Below are 21,904 nucleotides of genomic sequence, written 5' to 3'. Positions count from 1 at the left end.
TCTGTTAGAGGGCTGTCTAGTACAGTAGATCCTAGTACAGGAGGTCCTATAGGATCTGTTAGAGGGCTGTCTAGTACAGTAGATCCTAGTACAGTAGATCATATAGGATCTGTTAGAGGGCTGTCTAGTACAGTAGATCCTAGTACAGTAGATCACATAGTATCTGTTAGAGGGCTGTCTAGTACAGTAGATCCTAGTACAGGAGATACTATAGGATCTGTTAGAGGGCTGTCTAGTACAGTAGATACTATAGGATCTGTTAGAGGGCTGTCTAGTACAGTAGATCCTAGTACAGGAGGTCCTAAAGGATCTGTTAGAGGGCTGTCTAGTACAGTAGGTCCTAGGCACGGTACATACACTGGGGACTTATCTGGGAGTTTGAGTATGAAGGGAACAACAGTTAGTATATCTGTCTCTAACTGTGATTGTGTAATTGCTGTGGATCATGTCATGCAGGGCTCCCTTGAAAAAGAGACCTTGCTCTCAATGGGACTCCCTGCTAAAATAAAGGTTAAATAAACAACAGGCAGTGTAGCACTTACCAGGCAAGCCATGCATCAAGACAGCGGGGAGTTTGTGGATGAAGAGCATGAGAGGACTGTCAGCTATCGCTAGTAACCCATAGTAGACTACAGAGGCAGTGCAGGATAGACACATTGCTGCCCTGGCACCAAAAAGGTCTGCAAACCTACCGACAACAGAAAAATAACACTGATCTATATTGACATCTGCCAACATATGGCCACCAACACACACCAGCTGCGATCTTGTGTCTGGACTCAGGTCTGATAAGCCCTCTCTGTATGGTTCGTTGCCCCGAGTCATTGAACCATAACTCAATTACATTTAAGTGACAGCACTTTAAAACTCAATTTGCCGGCAGCAAATTGTGCATCTTTGACCAGGGTTGGAGATTAAAGATACAGACTGTGGTTATGTAACAGATTGTGTATTTCATTCAACAGAGTTTTGCTCACCTGCCAAATATCGGGCCTCCCAACAATTGGACGACACCAACCATGGTTTGCAAATAGCCAATCCATAGGGTGTCAAATCCCAGCTTCTTCGCCAAATACTGAATGGTGAGAGTTCAAACTTAAATACATATACTTTTTAAAATATTATAATAATTAATCAGTGGTGACCTGTCATTCAGGGCTGTTTTGAGCCCCACATTTTTTGCTAAATATAATTTAAAAAATGCTTTAAATTTTTTGGGCCTTGCCTGTTTTGCATGTTATTTTGACATTAATACGTGTAACATATCAGTTTGCAAACAATGTTAAAAATGTTTGTCATTGAGTTAATAAAGCTGCATACAAACATGGTCTCTCTTTAGTTTTCTTGAGTAAGGCAGTTGCAAAATGCAGGTGTTTCAGCCTAGTTCAGTGCTTTCTGTGGTGGTGGTGGTGGGGCAAGTCAGCGGAAAATACGGAGCGTTGAGCCGTGATTTGCCGCAAATTCAACAATGAGTTGTTTGGAATGAATCAGTGGCTAACTGCAAGCATTGCAAAGCAATAATGAAAGCCTGCTATTCAGTGGAGTGGCTGTGTGGTCCCAAGTCTAAGATTACGGGTCTCTTTTCCTAGTTTAAAATGATAAACATTCAACATTGGCCATGCTGTCAATGAAGCATGATTTGTGCCATGCTAAAAACGGCCCATGTTCTGAATTCTGTCGTTGTACATTTCAAAAGTGCTGAACAAATAGTTATATTGACTAAATCAGTCCTAGCTCGCTCATTAATGTCTTCATCGAAATTACGGATTGCCTCTTATCCTCTGGTCGTCCCCTTATGACATAGTTTGTACATCTCAATTGTCAGTAGAAACCACATTTGTTAAAGCAAGTCAGCCTGGTTTTTCCAGGGAGACATCAGCTATGTTTTTTTAAAGGCATTAAATGAGGCTGAATGAACTGTTTCGCTGCCAGACAAGGCTCCGCAGAAAGCCAGGTGTAGCAGTGGTAAGGTGTTGGGACAGATTTAGGTAGGCCCTAACAGTTTGTGGGCACCGTTTGTCAACGTTATAGTGCAATTCTTATATTGTTTAATGTTGTGTTGTGTTTTTGCTGGCATGTATCCCACACTATTTGTTTTGGTCGCACCAAGATTTACATACTAAAATCGCCACTGTAATTAATTCATACTAGATTGTCATAGATATACTGCTTTCAAAGCGCGTAGTCACAATCCTCTATCAAAAACGATGGTGCCCTCAAGAAGGCCTAGGTGAGGCCATTTTTCTATCTATTGTTTTAGATGTAGGCATATGTCAACAATCCCAAGGCCATTTATAACTGTTCAAACCTATTAGCAAATGGCAAATATCTACAATACATTTGAATAACAGCAAATGAATGCATAGGACACGTAGCCTACTTTTTGTAGCCATTCTGATATCGAAAGTATTGAAATAAACGGCATTGTTTTCTTTCTCATCTCTCAATATAGGCGAATCATATAACAGCAAAAACAACCACTTTTGTAACCTGGGTACTAGAATAGACATTAAAACACAAATACTTACAGGAGTGATGGAAAACTGTAAAAACATGCATGTGATATCCAGGACAGCTATGAGGTAAGTAACGTAAATTACTCTCTGCATCTTTGAGCCTGTATGTACATCGGTAACCGCGGTGGGTGAGTCTGATTTAACTCGTGACATTTTACTGTAACGTTAAGCCTAAACCCAATTCGGTACACCCTCTTGCATACAATAGCCTCCTGGAAAACCTGGAACAAGGATAAATAAATGATGAAATAACAAACAACGGCATAAGACAATATAATGCCAACACTGTGGCTGTCAAGTATTGAGATTAAACACACTTACCTTTGTTTATCTGAAGACGAAGTTCTTATAAATGCATAATACATCTGTCAAAAGTGTTCCTGCCGTTACTACCGATATATGTTGATTTCACACTATGAGCGCCCCACCGGAAAAGAAAGGTGACGGTCAAACGCCATCGTTCATTCAATAAAGCAATTCGTAAGGATTAACTTTAGGAATGATTTCTCACGCATAATATTTCCCTATGTTCTTGTACTTTGATCTTTAGATTATGTAATATGTTTGCCGGCAGCACAAAAACGGAACTTCCTGTTTTCAGGCTTCAAAATAAAAGCTCTCATGAACTCATGCTGTTGTGCCCTTGAGCAAGGCACTTAAAACCTCTTAAATGCTCCAGGGGCGCTGACCCTGTGCTATTCCTCCAAACTCCCTGTGTGTGTGTGTTTGTGTGTGTGTGTGTGTGTGTGTGTGTGTGTGTGTGTGTGTGTGTGTGTGTGTGTGTGTGTGTGTGTGTGTGTGTGTGTGTGTGTGTGTGTGTGTGTGTGTGAGAGAGAGAAGCGGGCGGGATATAGGATAAAGACCATAGATAATAGTCCTTCCTATTCATGATGAACTCATTGAAGTCGAATTAATTGCCATATTGTTCAAATATATTCAATTCTTAATAAAAAAATCAAATAACCATTTTTTTCAGTTGGGGACCTTGCTCTGTATTTGTATTAATTTCTTAATTTCCCTCTAGTTTCAGTAGTGGACTTTTATTCTGACTATTCAACCAGAAGTTCATTGGTGAAACCCAGCTAACTCCACATGAGTCCTCCCACTTTACACAACCACAAGCGGCGTGACTACTAGATTTCAGTTTTCTATTAGGTCGTCATGTACGGGTAGGCTTACATGTGACAAGTGTTGAGTTGGTTAAAGTTCATCATTGTTGAGAATTACTATGTTCATATTCAATGGTGACCCGTCATTCAGGACAGGTGTAGCAGAGCCTCACCTGTTTTGAGCACCACATTTTTAGCAAAAAATATAGATTGTTATTGTTATGTTATTTTGGCATTAATACGTGGCACATATCAGTTTGCAAACAATGTAAAAATATATATATTATAATTGAGTTAATAAAGCCGCATACAAAGTCTTTTTAGTTTTCTTGAGTAAGGCAGTTCCAAATGCAGGTGTTTCTGCCTAGCTCAGGGCTTTCTATGGTGGTGGGGCAAGCCAGCAGAAAATAGCTGGCGTTGCACCTTGATTGGCTCAGTGCTCTGTCACTCATGGGGACACTACGTCACCGCCAAGTCTAAGGGTAGAACTCGAAAATTCATAGAGTTACACTAGAAGTGCCCATACAAGAAGCCTCAAGGTCATTGGCCACAGATAAAATGATGTCAAATTACATTATATCTACAGTAGCTTTGATTCGATTGATCATGTCAACATCATACTTTCAAAATCTTAGCTAAATGATGACATCATGAATCAAGTCGACAATCTACTGGCAAATATTTTTTAATCCTTGTCATATGAAGAGAAATAATAAAGAGAAATTATAGATAAAACGTATCGGTGCTCATCGGCCATTGGACATAAACATTACACAACAAGTTGGAAATCGCAAATTCAACAATGAGTTGTTTGGAAGGAATCAGTGGCTAACTGCAAGCATTGCAAAGCAATCATTAGCCTACTATTCAGTGGAGTGGCTGTGTGGTCCTAAGTCTAAAATTAAGGGGGGTCTCTTTTCCTAGTTTAAAATGATAAACATTCAACATTGGCCATGCTGTCAATGAAGCATGATTTGTGCCATGCTCAAACCAACTGTTAACACGGAAGTGCAAAATCTGACTTTAGTGAGTTCAAGACAACTGGGACCTCGGGTAAACGAGTTTCGACTGGGAAAATACATTTAGAACTTTCATCCAACTCGGAATTGTAAATCGGGAACTCGGGTCTCTTTCTAGAGCTACGACCTGAAGATCACTGATAATTTCTTGAGTTCCCAGTTGTCTTGAAAGCCCCATAAATCCAGAGAATACAAGACTTTGCTGACAAAGTTTGATGACAAAATTTGCCCTCGGAGGACCGCCACGCCACCTTCCTGTTCAAGTGCCAGAGAGATATGTATACTGTAGCAAAGGAAGCAATACTAAGTGTATGTTGTGTAGTAAGCTGTTAGTAGCCCAAGTGCCTCACCCTAATAATTTGGTCTATTTTCACCTCTTAATTTTGCCTACTGTTCTGACTTGGTGGTGCACATGTAGCCTATAACCTGTTTTTGAGAAATGTAATCATCGAATATTGTAAGAGCTTTCATTGTCTGGTTATATGCCCCTTTTATTTATCCTACGATTCTGACTTGGTGTACAGAGAGAATACTGTAAGAATGGCCCATGTTCTGAATTCTGTTGCTGTACATTTCAAAAGTGCTGAACAAATAGTTATATTGACTACGTCCGTCCTAGCGCGCTCATTAATGTCTTAATTGAAATTACGGATTGCCTCTTATCCACTTGTCGTTCCCTTATGACATAGTTCGTACATCTCAATTGTCAGCCGTATCAGCTATGTTTTTATTAAAGGCATTAAATGAGGCTGAATGAACTGTTTCGCTGCCAGACAAGGCTCCGCTGATAGCCAGATGTAGCAGTGATAAGGTGTTGGGACTGCTGTTGGGACAGATTTATGTAGGCTCTAACAGTTTGTGGGCATCGTTTGCCACCGTTATAGTGCAATTAATGTATTGTTTAGTGTTGTGTTGTGGCTTTGCTGGTATGTGTAACGGATGTGAAATGGCTAGCTAGTTAGCGGTGGTCCACGCTAATAGCGTTTCAACCGGTTACGTCACTCGCTTTGAGACCTTGAAGTAGTGGTTCCCCTTGATCTGCAAGAGCCGTAGCTTTTGTGGAGCGATGGGTAACGATGCTTCGTGGGTGTCAGTTGTTGATGTGTGCAGAGGGTCCCTGGTTCGTGCCCGGGTCGGGGCTAGGGGACGGACTAAAGTTAAACTGTTACATATGCATCCCACTTCTTTTTGCCCCACCAAGATTTACATGCTATAATCGCAACTGTCCGTATTGTAAGCTAAGTTAACGATATTGCTTCTTCTCAAACATGGTTACTCTGACAATCTAACAAATACCGCTCAGGATATACAACCTCAGTCAGTAAAGATGTTCTAAATGTATTCTGTCACAACAAAACATGCTGTGCTATAAAAGGGAACATTGATTTACTCTGTGAATTGTTACCGGGGTCCTGGGCCGGGCGTAAAGGCCTGCTGGTCTGTCAGGATGTGTGTGGGGACGAGCTAGACCAGGTATGGGGGTCACAAAAAAATCAGAACTCTTCATGAGGGGCGCAGTGGCTCGCGGGTCTGTACACCCAAATCTATACCCACACATGCAGTCAGAGCATTTTTGGTGGCCTCACTAAATACCAACCATTTAAATCAGTTGATACGTTGATACAGCAAAACATAATTATAATAAAGCTAATAAAATAGTTTAAGACATAAGGCTAACATTTATACAACATGTTAGTTCCACACTCTCTTAAGGACTTGAAGCCCACCTGGGAGCAGTGTAAATTACTTAAGTAAAAATACTTTAAATTACTACTTAAGTCGTTTTTTGGGGTATCTGTACTTTACTTTACTATTTATATTCTTGACAACTATTACTTTTACTTCACTACATTACTAAAGAAAATATTTAACTTTTTACTCCATACAGTTTCCCTGACAACCCAAAGTACTTGTTACATTTTGAATGCTTAGCAGGACAGGACAATTGTGAAATTCACACACTTATCAAGAGAACACAGAGTCATCCCTACTGCCTCTGGTCTGGCGAACTCACTAAACACAAATGCATCTCTTATAAATAATGTCTGAGTGTTGGAGTGTGCCCCTGGCTATCCGTAAATTTTAAAAACAATAAAATGTTGCTGTCTGCTTTGCTTAATATAAGGAATTTGAAATTATTTATACTTTTACTTCTACTTTTGATACTTGAGTATATTTTAGCAATTACATGTACTTTTCATACTTAAGTATATTTAAAACCAAATACTTTTATACTTTTACTCAAGTACTATTTTACTGGGTGACTTTCACCTTTACTTGAGTAACTTCCTATTAAGGTATCTTTTACTCAAGTATGACAAATGGATACTTTTTCCCAACACTGCCTGGAAGGAACGTTTCTAGGGCTCCAAATAGACATTGTATCATTCAATTTTAAATTCCATGAGACCACAGCCGGTGTGTTGCATTATGTGTATACACATTTTAACAAATTGCAACTACATGTGGACTGCATGCACTTTACAAAAATCATATGATCAAAGATCATGCTGTTTTTATTTATTAAGTCGCTTCTCACCAACTGCACCATGCAGCCACCTACATTGTGGGAGGCACTATGTGCAAACCAATCATTTTGTGTTTTGTTTGATCCACGCGAACGTTGCCAAAGACTTGAATGAAACAGGAAACAACTTTACTGCTTTCTAAAGCTACAGGGAATACAAAATAAAGTTATATTTGAGACTTCTCTCTAACCAATTCATTGTAGTGTGTGATATGGAGGTAAACAAAAGTTTATTTTGACATGTATACAGAAAAACGTTTATAAACAATAGCAGCTATGTTGACACTACCATGATGATCTGAGCGCTGCCGTTGGAAAACCACTACAGTGTCCGACTGTTGGCTGTCGGAGATGCACCTCCCCGACTCCACTCGCCGACTTGTCTACAGTCGGCTTCGCTAGGCTTACTGCTCGAACACACTCAAAACCTTTGCCTTCGGCGCCCTGTCACAAGAAGGGACATACTATTTTCACGCCCCTTCGATAAAGCTACGACCGGAAGTGATTACCGTGGCAGGTTATGAGAGTGTTTTCGCCAACCCTAACCACAGATAACAATCTTATACAAATATTTGCCCTAACCCTTTTCCAAACATTAACCATAGTCTCATAACCTGCTACGTTTATTGTAACATAATACAAAAAAGTTACTTCCGGTGTTTTTCGTCACAGGAAGCAGACTTCAGTTGCGGAAGTATAATGTGTAGGTGATCGTTTCAGTACATGTTTTGATGTAGCAGTTTAGTGCAATGTCTAAACTGTACACAGAGAAACTGACCCGGCTCTACGAGCGGTATCGGGAGTACGTTACGAAGAACCCTGCAGCGACTGGACAACTGGAGAGCACCGTAAGAACGCTGTCGTACCTCATTTCAGGTGAGTTTAAAAGTGAAAGCCAGAGCGAATGGCTTGCTGCGTTCAAGAATAACTGGGAACTCGGAAAAATACGAGGTCAAATCACGACGTCAGTGATATTTTGGTCTGAAAGTCGGAGCTGCAGAAAGAGGCACGAATTCCCGAGTTGGATGACCGTTCAAAAAAGTTTTTCTGAGTCAGAACTCGATTTTTTTCCCCCGAGGTCACATTTGTTTTGAACGCACTGTAGTCGAAGTGGGAGATTCTGAATTCCCATTTGTTTTGAACGCAGCATCCTCTAAAATGTATCCAAGTTGCCAAGCTAATTGCCTACGCCTCTTCCCAAAACATTGACCATGCATCGCCTGATGTTCTTCTCAACACTACAATCTCGTGTTTGATCATGAAAACAAAGGAATGTTATTCTCTAATTCAGCATATGAAAAACAGTCACAGCCATGCATCTGGTGCATGATTCAGAGTGCAATCGTTAAATATAACTATTTGTTACATCGTGTTGTCAGTAGTCCTGTGTAGAGTCTGGCATGGCCCATGGCAGGCATAACTCTACCTTATGAAATGTAATTATTATCTGAAATATTTAGCCAAGTTCTTTGATTTGTTCTCTGTTGAAACAGCATTACATTAGTTTGACATACCATCAGTCCTCGAGTGTTTTTGTGTCTTTCACAGGGCGTTTCACTGACTCCCACGAAATCTCTGAATTGGGTAGGTTAGCACCTCACAGTTAAAGTTTTATTGACTGCAGTATAACCATGAACCAGAAGCATTCAGGAACTTCAACTGGTGGATCAGTTTGTTGTTGTGTGTGTTTTTGCAGTGTACTCTGCCTCCAACCTGCTGGTGCTGCTTAATGATGGCATTCTGCGCAAAGGGCTGTGTCGAACCCTACCCATGGTGAGGTTCACCTCCACCAGGTCAATCACAATAGTCTAACCTTACCCATGGTGAGGGTCACCTCCACCAGGTCAATCACAATAGTCTAACCTTACCCATGGTGAGGTCCACCTCCACCAGGTCAATCACAATAGTCTAACCTTACCCATGGTGAGGTCCACCTCCACCTGGTCAATCACACTAGTCTAACCCTACCCATGGTGAGGTCCACCTCCACCAGGTCAATCACAATAGTCGAATCCTACCCATGGTGAGGTCCACCTCCACCTGGTAAATCACAATAGTCTAACCCTACCCATGGTGAGGTCCACCTCCACCAGGTCAATCACAATAGTCTAACCCATGGTGAGGTCCACCTCCACCAGGTCAATCACAGTAGTCTTACCCATGGTGAGGTCCACCTCCACCAGGTCAATCACAGTAGTCTTACCCATGGTGAGGTCCACCTCCACCAGGTCAATCACAATAGTCGAATCCTACCCATGGTGAGGTCCACCTCCACCTGGTAAATCACAATAGTCTAACCCTACCCATGGTGAGGTCCACCTCCACCAGGTCAATCACAATAGTCTAACCCATGGTGAGGTCTTCCTCCACCAGGTCAATCACAATAGTCTAACCTTACCCATGGTGAGGTACATCTCCACCAGGTCAATCACAATAGTCGAATCCTACCCATGGTGAGGTCCACCTCCACCAGGTCAATCACAATAGTCTAACCTTACCCATGGTGAGGTCCACCTCCACCAGGTCAATCACAATAGTCTAACCTTACCCATGGTGAGGTCCACCTCCACCTGGTCAATCACAATAGTCTAACCTTACCCATGGTGAGGTCCACCTCCACCAGGTCAATCACAATAGTCTAACCTTACCCATGGTGAGGTCCACCTCCACCAGGTCAATCACAATAGTCTAACCTTACCCATGGTGAGGTCCACCTCCACCAGGTCAATCACAATAGTCGAACCCTACCCATGGTGAGGTCCACCTCCACCAGGTCAATCACAATAGTCGAACCCTACCCATGGTGAGGTCCACCTCCACCAGGTCAATCACAATAGTCTAACCTTACCCATGGTGAGGTCCACCTCCACCAGGTCAATCACAATAGTCTAACCCATGGTGAGGTTCACCTCCACCAGGTCAATCACAATAGTCTAACCTTACCCATGGTGAGGTCCACCTCCACCAGGTCAATCACAATAGTCTAACCTTACCCATGGTGAGGTCCACCTCCACCAGGTCAATCACAATAGTCTAACCCATGGTGAGGTCCACCTCCACCAGGTCAATCACAATAGTCTAACCTTACCCATGGCGAGGTCCACCTCCACCAGGTCAATCACAATAGTCTAACCTTACCCATAGTGAGGTCCACCTCCACCAGGTCAATCACAATAGTCTAACCTTACCCATGGTGAGGTCCACCTCCACCAGGTCAATCACAATAGTCTAACCTTACCCATGGCGAGGTCCACCTCCACCAGGTCAATCACAATAGTCGAACCCTACCCATGGTGAGGTCCACCTCCACCAGGTCAATCACAATAGTCTAACCTTACCCATGGTGAGGTCCACCTCCACCAGGTCAATCACAATAGTCTAACCCATGGTGAGGTTCACCTCCACCAGGTCAATCACAATAGTCTAACCTTACCCATGGTGAGGTCCACCTCCACCAGGTCAATCACAATAGTCTAACCTTACCCATGGTGAGGTCCACCTCCACCAGGTCAATCACAATAGTCTAACCCATGGTGAGGTCCACCTCCACCAGGTCAATCACAATAGTCTAACCTTACCCATGGTGAGGTCCACCTCCACCAGGTCAATCACAATAGTCTAACCCATGGTGAGGTCCACCTCCACCAGGTCAATCACAATAGTCTAACCTTACCCATGGCGAGGTCCACCTCCACCAGGTCAATCACAATAGTCTAACCTTACCCATAGTGAGGTCCACCTCCACCAGGTCAATCACAATAGTCTAACCTTACCCATGGTGAGGTCCACCTCCACCAGGTCAATCACAATAGTCTAACCTTACCCATGGCGAGGTCCACCTCCACCAGGTCAATCACAATAGTCTAACCTTACCCATGGTGAGGTCCACCTCCACCAGGTCAATCACAATAGTCTAACCTTACCCATGGTGAGGTTCACCTCCACCAGGTCAATCACAATAGTCTAACCCATGGTGAGGTCCACCTCCACCTGGTCAATCACAATAGTCTAACCCTACCCATGGTGAGGTCCACCTCCACCAGGTCAATCACAATAGTCTAACTTTACCCATGGTGAGGTCCACGATAGTCTACATATGTGCTGGGTTGTGTTCATTGGGCACAAAATGGAAGAAAACACTCTGAAACAGGGAAGTGCTATCGGAACTGACTGTGCAATCCCTGACCGTGTGTGTGTGTGCGGTATTTTGTTCAGTCTCTCTCTCAGCAGAGGCTTCTCACCTGGCTGTCAGTGGTGGAGTACGTGGAGGTGTTCCTGGAGATGGGGGCCACCAAGCTGTGGGGGGAGGGAGGTCGCTGGCTGGTCATAGTGCTCATCCAGATCACTAAGTAAGGAATGAAGGAGCCCCTCGTGGAGCGATATCTAACCAACGCTTTCACTTGATCCCTTTTGATCCATCTACAACATGCTGTATAGTTTGCAAAGTCAAATAAATATGCAGGGATACATGGATTAGTAAAGACAATGAGATATTCAGGGATACATGGATTAGTAAAGACAATGAGATATTCAGGGATACATGGATTAGTAAAGACAATGAGATATTCAGGGATACATGGATTAGTAAAGACAATGAGATATGCAGTGATACATGGATTAGTAAAGAGTGAGATATTCAGTGATATATGGATTAGTGAGATATTCAGTGATACATGGATTAGTAAAGAGTGAGATATTCAGTGATACTTGGATTAGTAAAGACAATGAGATATTAAGTGATACATGGATTAGTAAAGACAATGACATATTCAGTGATACATGGATTCGTAAAGAGTGAGATATTCACTGATACATGGATTAGTAAAGAGTGAGCTATTCAGTGATACATGGATTAGTAAAGAGTGAGATATTCAGTGATACATGTATTAGTAAAGAGTGAGATATTCAGTGATACATGGATTAGTAAAGAGTGAGATATTCAGTGATACTTGGATTAGTAAAGACAATGAGATATTCAGTGATACATGGATTAGTAAAGACAATGAGATATTCAGTGATACATGGATTAGTAAAGACAATGAGATATTCAGTGATACATGGATTAGTAAAGACAATGAGATATTCAGTGATACATGGATTAGTAAAGACAATGAGATATTCAGTGATACAGGGATTAGTAAAGGACAATGAGATATTCAGTGATACATGGATTAGTAAGGACAATGTCAGCCTGTTGGTCTAATATTATAAAGTGCTTTTCTTTAGATTGTCTCTGATGGTTGAAAAACGTCATGGTTACTGGGATGTTATGTTGCATGGTGTTACATTCCATTTCTCTCCTTCCACCTCACTCCTCTCTCTGTTCTTTCTCTCTGTCCAACATTTCTCCAGAGCCGTCTTGCGCTTCCTACTGCTCTTCTGGTACAAATCTGGCATGCAGACTTCCCCTCCTATTACCCCACTGGACAGGGAGGCACAGGGAGGCAACGGTAACAGAAGTCAAGAGTTTGCACGTCGGCATATATTTTATGTTGAACACATTTATTTTTAATAATGCAGGGTGTCTGGCAGATACCACTGTATCCAAACAATACGACTTAAACATGACTCTCTTTGTTCATTTGATTCAAAACAACTTTGGGGCAGTTCTGTGTCCGCTTCTTGTTCTGCTATCTCATTGGCTATAACCAATGTGCCAATGTCCTTGGTCGCACCATATACTGCAGAGTTCACAATCTAGACAACATGGAACTACTACCTGGACATAAATATATTTCTGTACCTCTCCCTCCTTACAGATGAGGACCATGATGACCACCAGGATGACAGCTCCTTCGTGGGCCAGCGGTCAGGGAGGGTGATGAGGCCGTTGGGCAATGGTAAGACTACACATGTTCCAGTACAATGTTTGCATTCAGGACCGTGCCAATACTATTTATCAGGAATGTACTATCTGTTCCTTACCTCTCTGTCTCTCTCGCTGTCTCTCTCTCTCAGCTCCCTCTCTGCAGGCCCGTCTGTGGGCAGCCCCCAGTAGGGAGAAGAGGTGTGCTGTGGAGGAGGATCTGACCTCTAGTCCCACTGCCCTGGGGGTCCAGGAGACCATAGCAGAGTCCATGTACATCGGACGCCCGCTGGTACACTGTATCCTTCCTACTCAGGGACTCTGCCACAAAAACACTAGATAATTAAACGTGCATAATGTCATCACATGATTACTGCCTCTATAGATTCTGGTCTGGTACGGCAGCTATAAAGTACATTGGCTGAAATGGTTGCATGATTCCATATCATACCTCTATATGGCCTAGAAGCATTCTGTTCATATTAACAGCACGTCCCTTACTAGTGGGATACATCACTGCACTGTATATACAGTATACTAGTATTTGACCTAATCAATGGTAAATGAAACCTCAAGGATTTCTCATTCTAACTCCAGTCAGTCTATACTTTGGAATGTGTTACTTCAGAGGGTGTGCTTTCCTCAACGCTGCTCCCAAACGCAGTGCTCTGCCTGGGAATGTGTGGGAGAGGCTCCTGGAAACCGTGGCTCGTATCTGGAGCCATGGAAATGACCAGGTAACCATGCTCTCTTCTCTTTACACTGACATGTGCTAAGAGGAATCACAAAAGAAATGCACACACTGACTGGGCACATGATATATGCATGATATGTGTTCCACTATTAAAACAAAATAGCCGTAGACATACTCTTCTATACAGGCCATTTAAAAGCTGTGTCATGAAGGAGGCACTGAAACATGAGTGGGATAAAGAGGTATCCCCTGGTCTGTTCTCTCCACAGTTTTGGTTTGATGAGTGACACTAAGTCTCTGAACCGGCGGGAGAGGGCGGAGGTGAGGAGGAGGGCCTTTCTGCTTCTGTACTACCTGCTCCGCTCCCCTTTCTACAACACATTCTCTGAGTGAGTAGAATCACAACAACAACACATTCTCTGAGTGAGTAGAATCACAACAACAACACATTCTCTGAGTGAGTAGAATCACAACACATTCTCTGAGTGAGTAGAATCACAACACATTCTCTGAGTGAGTAGAATCACAAAACATTCTCTGAGTGAGTAGAATCACAACACATTCTCTGAGTGAGTAGAATCACAACACATTCTCTGAGTGAGTAGAATCACAACACATTCTCTGAGTGAGTAGAATCACAACACATTCTCTGAGTGAGTAGAATCACAACACATTCTCTGAGTGAGTAGAATCACAACACATTCTCTGAGTGAGTAGAATCACAACACATTCTCTGAGTGAGTAGAATCACAACACATTCTCTGAGTGAGTAGAATCACAACACATTCTCTGAGTGAGTAGAATCACAACACATTCTCTGAGTGAGTAGAATCACAACACATTCTCTGAGTGAGTAGAATCACAACACATTCTCTGAGTGAGTAGAATCACAACACATTCTCTGAGTGAGTAGAATCACAACACATTCTCTGAGTGAGTAGAATCACAACACATTCTCTGAGTGAGTAGAATCACAACACATTCTCTGAGTGAGTAGAATCACAACACATTCTCTGAGTGAGTAGAATCACAACACATTCTCTGAGTGAGTAGAATCACAACACATTCTCTGAGTGAGTAGAATCACAACACATTCTCTGAGTGAGTAGAATCACAACACATTCTCTGAGTGAGTAGAATCACAACACATTCTCTGAGTGAGTAGAATCACAACACATTCTCTGAGTGAGTAGAATCACAACACATTCTCTGAGTGAGTAGAATCACAACACATTCTCTGAGTGAGTAGAATCACAACACATTCTCTGAGTGAGTAGAATCACAACACATTCTCTGAGTGAGTAGAATCACAACACATTCTCTGAGTGAGTAGAATCACAACACATTCTCTGAGTGAGTAGAATCACAACACATTCTCTGAGTGAGTAGAATCACAACACATTCTCTGAGTGAGTAGAATCACAACACATTCTCTGAGTGAGTAGAATCACAACACATTCTCTGAGTGAGTAGAATCACAACACATTCTCTGAGTGAGTAGAATCACAACACATTCTCTGAGTGAGTAGAATCACAACACATTCTCTGAGTGAGTAGAATCACAACACATTCTCTGAGTGAGTAGAATCACTACACATTCTCTGAGTGAGTAGAATCACTACACATTCTCTGAGTGAGTAGAATCACTACACATTCTCTGAGTGAGTAGAATCACTACACATTCTCTGAGTGAGTAGAATCACTACACATTCTCTGAGTGAGTAGAATCACTACACATTCTCTGAGTGAGTAGAATCACTACACATTCTCTGAGTGAGTAGAATCACTACACATTCTCTGAGTGAGTAGAATCACTACACATTCTCTGAGTGAGTAGAATCACTACACATTCTCTGAGTGAGTAGAACCACTACACATTCTCTGAGTGAGTAGAACCACTACACATTCTCTGAGTAGAACCACTACACATTCTCTGAGTAGAACCACTACACATTCTCTGAGTAGAATCACTACACATTCTCTGAGTAGAACCACTACACATTCTCTGAGTAGAACCACTACACATTCTCTGAGTAGAACCACTACACATTCTCTGAGTAGAACCACTACACATTCTCTGAGTAGAACCACTACACATTCTCTGAGTAGAACCACTACACATTCTCTGAGTAGAACCACTACACATTCTCTGAGTAGAACCACTACACATTCTCTGAGTAGAACCACTACACATTCTCTGAGTAGAACCACTACACATTCTCTGAGTAGAACCACTACACATTCTCTGAGTAGAACCACTACACATTCTCTGAGTAGAATCACTACACATTCTCTGAGTAGAATCACTACACATTCTCTGAGTGAGTAGAATCACTACACATTCTCTGAGTGAGTAGAATCACTACACATTCTCTGAGTGAGTAGAATCACTACACATTCTCTGAGTGAGTAGAATCACTACACATTCTCTGAGTGAGTAGAATCACTACACATTCTCTGAGTGAGTAGAATCACTACACATTCTCTGAGTGAGTAGAATCACTACACATTCTCTGAGTAGAATCACTACACATTCTCTGAGTAGAATCACTACACATTCTCTGAGTAGAACCACTACACATTCTCTGAGTAGAACCACTACACATTCTCTGAGTAGAATCACTACACATTCTCTGAGTAGAATCACTACACATTCTCTGAGTAGAATCACTACACATTCTCTGAGTAGAACCACTACACATTCTCTGAGTAGAACCACTACACATTCTCTGAGTGGAACCACTACACATTCTCTGAGTGGAACCACTACACATTCTCTGAGTGGAACCACTACACATTCTCTGAGTGGAACCACTACACATTCTCTGAGTGGAACCACTACACATTCTCTGAGTGGAACCACTACACATTCTCTGAGTGGAACCACTACACATTCTCTGAGTGAGTAGAACCACTACACATTCTCTGAGTGAGTAGAACCACTACACATTCTCTGAGTGAGTAGAACCACTACACATTCTCTGAGTGAGTAGAACCACTACACATTCTCTGAGTGAGTAGAACCACTACACATTCTCTGAGTGAGTAGAACCACTACACATTCTCTGAGTGAGTAGAACCACTACACATTCTCTGAGTGAGTAGAACCACTACACATTCTCTGAGTGAGTAGAACCACTACACATTCTCTGAGTGAGTAGAACCACTACACATTCTCTGAGTGAGTAGAACCACTACACATTCTCTGAGTGAGTAGAACCACTACACATTCTCTGAGTGAGTAGAACCACTACACATTCTCTGAGTGAGTAGAACCACTACACATTCTCTGAGTGAGTAGAACCACTACACATTCTCTGAGTGAGTAGAACCACTACACATTCTCTGAGTGAGTAGAACCACTACACATTCTCTGAGTGAGTAGAACCACTACACATTCTCTGAGTGAGTAGAACCACTACACATTCTCTGAGTGAGTAGAACCACTACACATTCTCTGAGTGAGTAGAACCACTACACATTCTCTGAGTGAGTAGAACCACTACACATTCTCTGAGTGAGTAGAACCACTACACATTCTCTGAGTGAGTAGAACCACTACACATTCTCTGAGTGAGTAGAACCACTACACATTCTCTGAGTGAGTAGAACCACTACACATTCTCTGAGTGAGTAGAACCACTACACATTCTCTGAGTGAGTAGAACCACTACACATTCTCTGAGTGAGTAGAACCACTACACATTCTCTGAGTGAGTAGAACCACTACACATTCTCTGAGTGAGTAGAACCACTACACATTCTCTGAGTGAGTAGAACCACTACACATTCTCTGAGTGAGTAGAACCACTACACATTCTCTGAGTGAGTAGAACCACTACACATTCTCTGAGTGAGTAGAACCACTACACATTCTCTGAGTGAGTAGAACCACTACACATTCTCTGAGTGAGTAGAACCACTACACATTCTCTGAGTGAGTAGAACCACTACACATTCTCTGAGTGAGTAGAACCACTACACATTCTCTGAGTGAGTAGAACCACTACACATTCTCTGAGTGAGTAGAACCACTACACATTCTCTGAGTGAGTAGAACCACTACACATTCTCTGAGTGAGTAGAACCACTACACATTCTCTGAGTGAGTAGAACCACTACACATTCTCTGAGTGAGTAGAACCACTACACATTCTCTGAGTGAGTAGAACCACTACACATTCTCTGAGTGAGTAGAACCACTACACATTCTCTGAGTGAGTAGAACCACTACACATTCTCTGAGTGAGTAGAACCACTACACATTCTCTGAGTGAGTAGAACCACTACACATTCAGAATCAGAACTACAACAGATTCTGAGTTAGTAGAATCAGAACTACAACAGAAAACTAAATGTATGCTGTTATCTAATTCTCGTAGATATATTTGATGGCTTACACATTTATGCATTGGATGGTTCTTTCATTGTGCATGTTCCCGCCTATAAATATCTGGGCTTATAGCCTACAAAACTCCCTACATCTCAACTCTCTAGTGCCTGTAGGGCAGTTTAGGACTTTAATGTTGAAGAAATGTAATGAGAATTGCAACTGTTTGGATTGAATGTAAATGATTGTACAGCATTTGTGGTGTTTGAAGCTGTAGTGTTGATTCTGTAATTTGTAGTTTATTTTATTTGTATTGATCATTTTGGATTTGTTGTATTGTTGTCCTCAGGGCACCATTGTAAACTAGACTCTGGTCTTAATGGGTTCCCCTGAATAAAATACATTCAAGTAAAATCAAAACCAACAGATTCTCTGGCTAGAGAAGTTCTTTACCATAATGACCATTGGAACGTGGCATATTTTCTATCATGTGTGCTGCTTTTTAAACCTTTTGATTTTGTTTCACGTAGGACAAAGATCCTGTTCCTACTCCGATTTCTGTCAGACAACGTTCCCGGCGTCGGGCTGGTTGCTCGTAAGTGTTTACTTTTTATAGAAACCAAGCATCTGAAAATGGCATGGGATGCATTTGTTCCATTGTTTACCTTTTTGGTGGTCCACTGTCTGCTGACATGCACTGTGGCTTCCAAATTCTGCCAATCAATGTGTTCATTGTCCTGATTGGCTTAACCTTAACCTCCACTTGTCCTTCCAGGACCTCTAATGGATTACCTACCTGTCTGGCAGAAGATCTACTTCTATAACTGGGGCTGAGGGCAAGAGGTGGTTGAAGGTCACCTGGCCAGCTGGATAGGGATCGACACTAAAGAGGGAGACCCTCAGTAAAATACAGAGACAGAGACACACAGGGACTCAAGTCCCCCACAGACTCACTGGAAAACCTGCGCTGGTTAATCTGCTCTATTTCAACTGGGACCCTCAAATAAGATCCAACATGCAGTTATGTTGCTAGGGCATGCCAGAGTACCTTACGGATCCTTCCGTTCTGTTGCTAGGGCATGCCAGAGTACCTTACGGATCCTTCCGTTCTGTTGCTAGGGCATGCCAGAGTACCTTACGGATCCTTCCGTTCTGTTGCTAGGGCATGCCAGAGTACCTTACGGATCGTTCTGTTGCTAGGGCATGCCAGAGTACCTTACGGATCCTTCCGTTCTGTTGCTAGGGCATGCCAGAGTATCTTACGGATCCTTGCCTTTTGCATTCCCTCCTTTATTTTTGTAATCTGAGTGATATCTGTCATATCTTCCTTCAGACTGATCTTGAACCAATGATTATATGATGAATTGATGCTGATTTAGTTTTCTTATTTTGTAAACTATACATTACCCAGTGGTGTTATTGACCGAGTGGTATGAGATATCTTTGGCACCGCTGGTGATGATCACCATCTTGTCAGTCAGTTTTGCTGTCTGTCACTGGGAACAATCCCTCCTAAATGTCTCCAGTTAAACAACCCACTACAGCTAGCCCTGATGGGTTCTGTGCAGTTGGTCCTACAGCATTACATCAAATGACTTTGAGGCTGGTTGAAGTTCTCTCTATGGGGCTGTCCCAATATCTAATTTCTCCCAAAGTGTGCACTTGTTCACGCCTTCCCACATCTAGATATGTATTTGGCATGGGCTAGTGGGAGTTTCCACCATATTTCGTATACTAGTCAATTCCTTTCAAATCTGTGAAGGGACATTAATTGGAAGGAGAGAATTGGGCCCTTATGTTTGTCAGATTGGGTAGAAAAACAAATGAACAATGTATGTGACCATGATATGGAATCTAACATTTGTATATTAAATATATGCTGTATTCTCATTTAACTAGGCAAGTCAGTTAAGAACAAATTCTTATTTACAATGACGGCCTAGGAACAGTGGGTTAACTGCCTTGTTCAGGGGCAAAACAACATTTTTACCTTGTCAGCTCGGGGATTAAATCCAGCAACCTTTCGGTTACTGGCCCAACGCTCTAACCACTAGACTACCTGCCGTCCCGTCTAATTGTTACTTAATTGAGGTTGAGAATTAAGAATCGATTTTTGTAGTTTATCCAGACTACTTGAAGACAACCATCTGGAAATACATTGAAACCGGGTTGTTTTCCCTGTGTGATAAAAGTGTTGATGATTGGGGGAAGTGGAATGTTGTGGCTGTTGAAGATGATTGGGGGAAGTGGAATGTTGTGGCTGTTGAAGATGATTGGGGGAAGTGGAATGTTGTGGCTGTTGAAGATGATTGGGGGAAGTGGAATGTTGTGGCTGTTGAAGATGATTGGGGGAAGTGGAATGTTGTGGCTGTTGAAGATGATTGGGGGAAGTGGAATGTTGTGGCTGTTGAAGATGATTGGGGGAAGTGGAATGTTGTGGCTGTTGAAGATGATTGGGGGAAGTGGAATGTTGTGGCTGTTGAAGATGATTGGGGGAAGTGGAATGTTGTGGCTGTTGAAGATGATTGGGGGAAGTGGAATGTTGTGGCTGTTGAAGATGATTGGGGGAAGTGGAATGTTGTGGCTGTTGAAGATGATTGGGGGAAGTGGAATGTTGTGGCTCTGAGTGCCTTTTCAAAAGTTGACTTACCAGAGGAAAAAGGAAAGGTCTAATGTACTTATTTGAAATTGTGTGAATGTTTATGAGTCCTATAAATGTGTTCAATAAATCAACAGAATAATAATCTGGTACCGCCCAGTCATTGTTTATTTTAGGTAGGTTTTCATAACTACCATTACTTTGCTGTTATGCAATGTGCTACTACGGCTGCATTTACACACACTGTACAAATGAGATCAGCTCTGATTGGGGGAAAAAAGATCCGAATTGGGCAGCATTTGTAAACACAGCCCTTGTCATGCAGACAATTAGGATTCAGTCCATGAACTTAACAGCGGGCAACCAGAGTGATGGATTTCAATCTTTATTGACACAAATCTAACTCTTTTTGTAGCCTACAATAAATAACTTTTGTTTTCATGGGTCATTGGGATAGCCATTCAGGCTTTATTCATCACTAGGGGGACAGACCGGGCCGCATGAGGGCATGGGTGAACACACTCAAACCCATGGTGACAGTCATGCCTTAAAAATAAATGAGAAGTTATCAACAGGTCAGTGGTGGTATAGTCCAGAGATTTCCTCCAAACTCAGTCCTGGGCTGCCCCGTGCACGTTTTGGTTTTTGCCCTAGCACTACACAGCTGATTAAAATATTCAAAGCTTGACAAGTTTTTTTAAACTCAGCTGTGTAGTGTTAGGGCGAAAACCAAAACGGGGCCCCAGGATCAAGTTTGGAGTTTACCATAAAACACTGATCTCAACAAACACACGGCTGTTAGAGAAACAGGAGATGCCTTTTGAATGTCCTTCCAACAGACAACCATCTAACATGTCCATCAGTGGAGGCTGCTGAGGGGAGGACGGCTCATAATGGTCGGACTGAACGGAATGGCATCAAACACCTGGAAACCATGTGTTTGATACCATTCCACAGATTCTGCTCCAGCCATTACCACGAGCCCATCCTCCCCAATTAAGGTGCCATCAACCTCCTGTGGTGTATATCAAACTAAGGGGACTGTCCAGGACGGTGTAACCTTCTCCAGTCCATTACTGCTGCCATCAGGGGACTGTCCAGGACGGTGTAACCTTCTCCAGTCCATTACTGCTGCCATCAGGGGACTGTCCAGGACGGTGTAACCTTCTCCAGTCCATTACTGCTGCCATCAGGGGACTGTCCAGGACGGTGTAACCTTCTCCAGTTCATTACTGCTGCCATCAGGGGACTGTCCAGGACGGTGTAACCTTCTCCAGTTCATTACTGCTGCCATCAGGGGACTG

At 42.5% G+C, this 21,904-nt stretch overlaps 1 protein-coding gene and 1 long non-coding RNA gene across 2 annotated transcripts; one reads left to right on the top strand and one right to left on the bottom strand.

The window, feature by feature from the left end:
• Positions 1 to 12: 12 nt before the first annotated feature.
• On the bottom strand, positions 13 to 3,094 carry LOC129848759 (uncharacterized). Its single transcript, XR_008758544.1, has 4 exons — positions 2,838 to 3,094; positions 2,529 to 2,737; positions 978 to 1,075; positions 13 to 688 (listed from the first exon to the last, which is right to left on the bottom strand). It is a non-coding gene; the product is annotated as an uncharacterized LOC129848759 (long non-coding RNA).
• Positions 3,095 to 7,835: 4,741 nt separating this feature from the next.
• On the top strand, positions 7,836 to 20,745 carry pex16 (peroxisomal biogenesis factor 16). The gene is made up of 11 exons (XM_055915860.1): positions 7,836 to 8,047; positions 8,720 to 8,755; positions 8,868 to 8,944; positions 11,387 to 11,520; positions 12,524 to 12,621; positions 12,931 to 13,011; positions 13,130 to 13,276; positions 13,642 to 13,714; positions 13,941 to 14,060; positions 18,532 to 18,596; positions 18,777 to 20,745. The coding sequence occupies exons 1-11, from the start codon at positions 7,921 to 7,923 to the stop codon at positions 18,833 to 18,835; spliced, it is 1,017 nt and encodes a 338-aa protein (XP_055771835.1). The 5' UTR covers positions 7,836 to 7,920; the 3' UTR covers positions 18,836 to 20,745.
• Positions 20,746 to 21,904: the final 1,159 nt, after the last annotated feature.

This window comes from Salvelinus fontinalis, unplaced genomic scaffold, assembly GCF_029448725.1.
Source record: "Salvelinus fontinalis isolate EN_2023a unplaced genomic scaffold, ASM2944872v1 scaffold_1160, whole genome shotgun sequence".
Taxonomy (NCBI): domain Eukaryota; kingdom Metazoa; phylum Chordata; class Actinopteri; order Salmoniformes; family Salmonidae; genus Salvelinus; species Salvelinus fontinalis.
Note: the sequence above shows the minus strand (reverse complement) of the source record. Positions and strands in the feature narration are given on the sequence as shown.

Excerpts from the sequence above, each read along its gene's own strand:
- pex16 (XM_055915860.1), top strand. The coding sequence starts at position 7,921 with ATGTCTAAACTGTACACAGAGAAACTGACCCGGCTCTACGAGCGGTAT. Across the intron at positions 13,277-13,641 it reads CGGACGCCCGCTGGTACACT|TGCTCTGCCTGGGAATGTGT; the intron begins GTATCCTTCCTA and ends TCCCAAACGCAG. Across the intron at positions 18,597-18,776 it reads CGGCGTCGGGCTGGTTGCTC|GACCTCTAATGGATTACCTA; the intron begins GTAAGTGTTTAC and ends TTGTCCTTCCAG.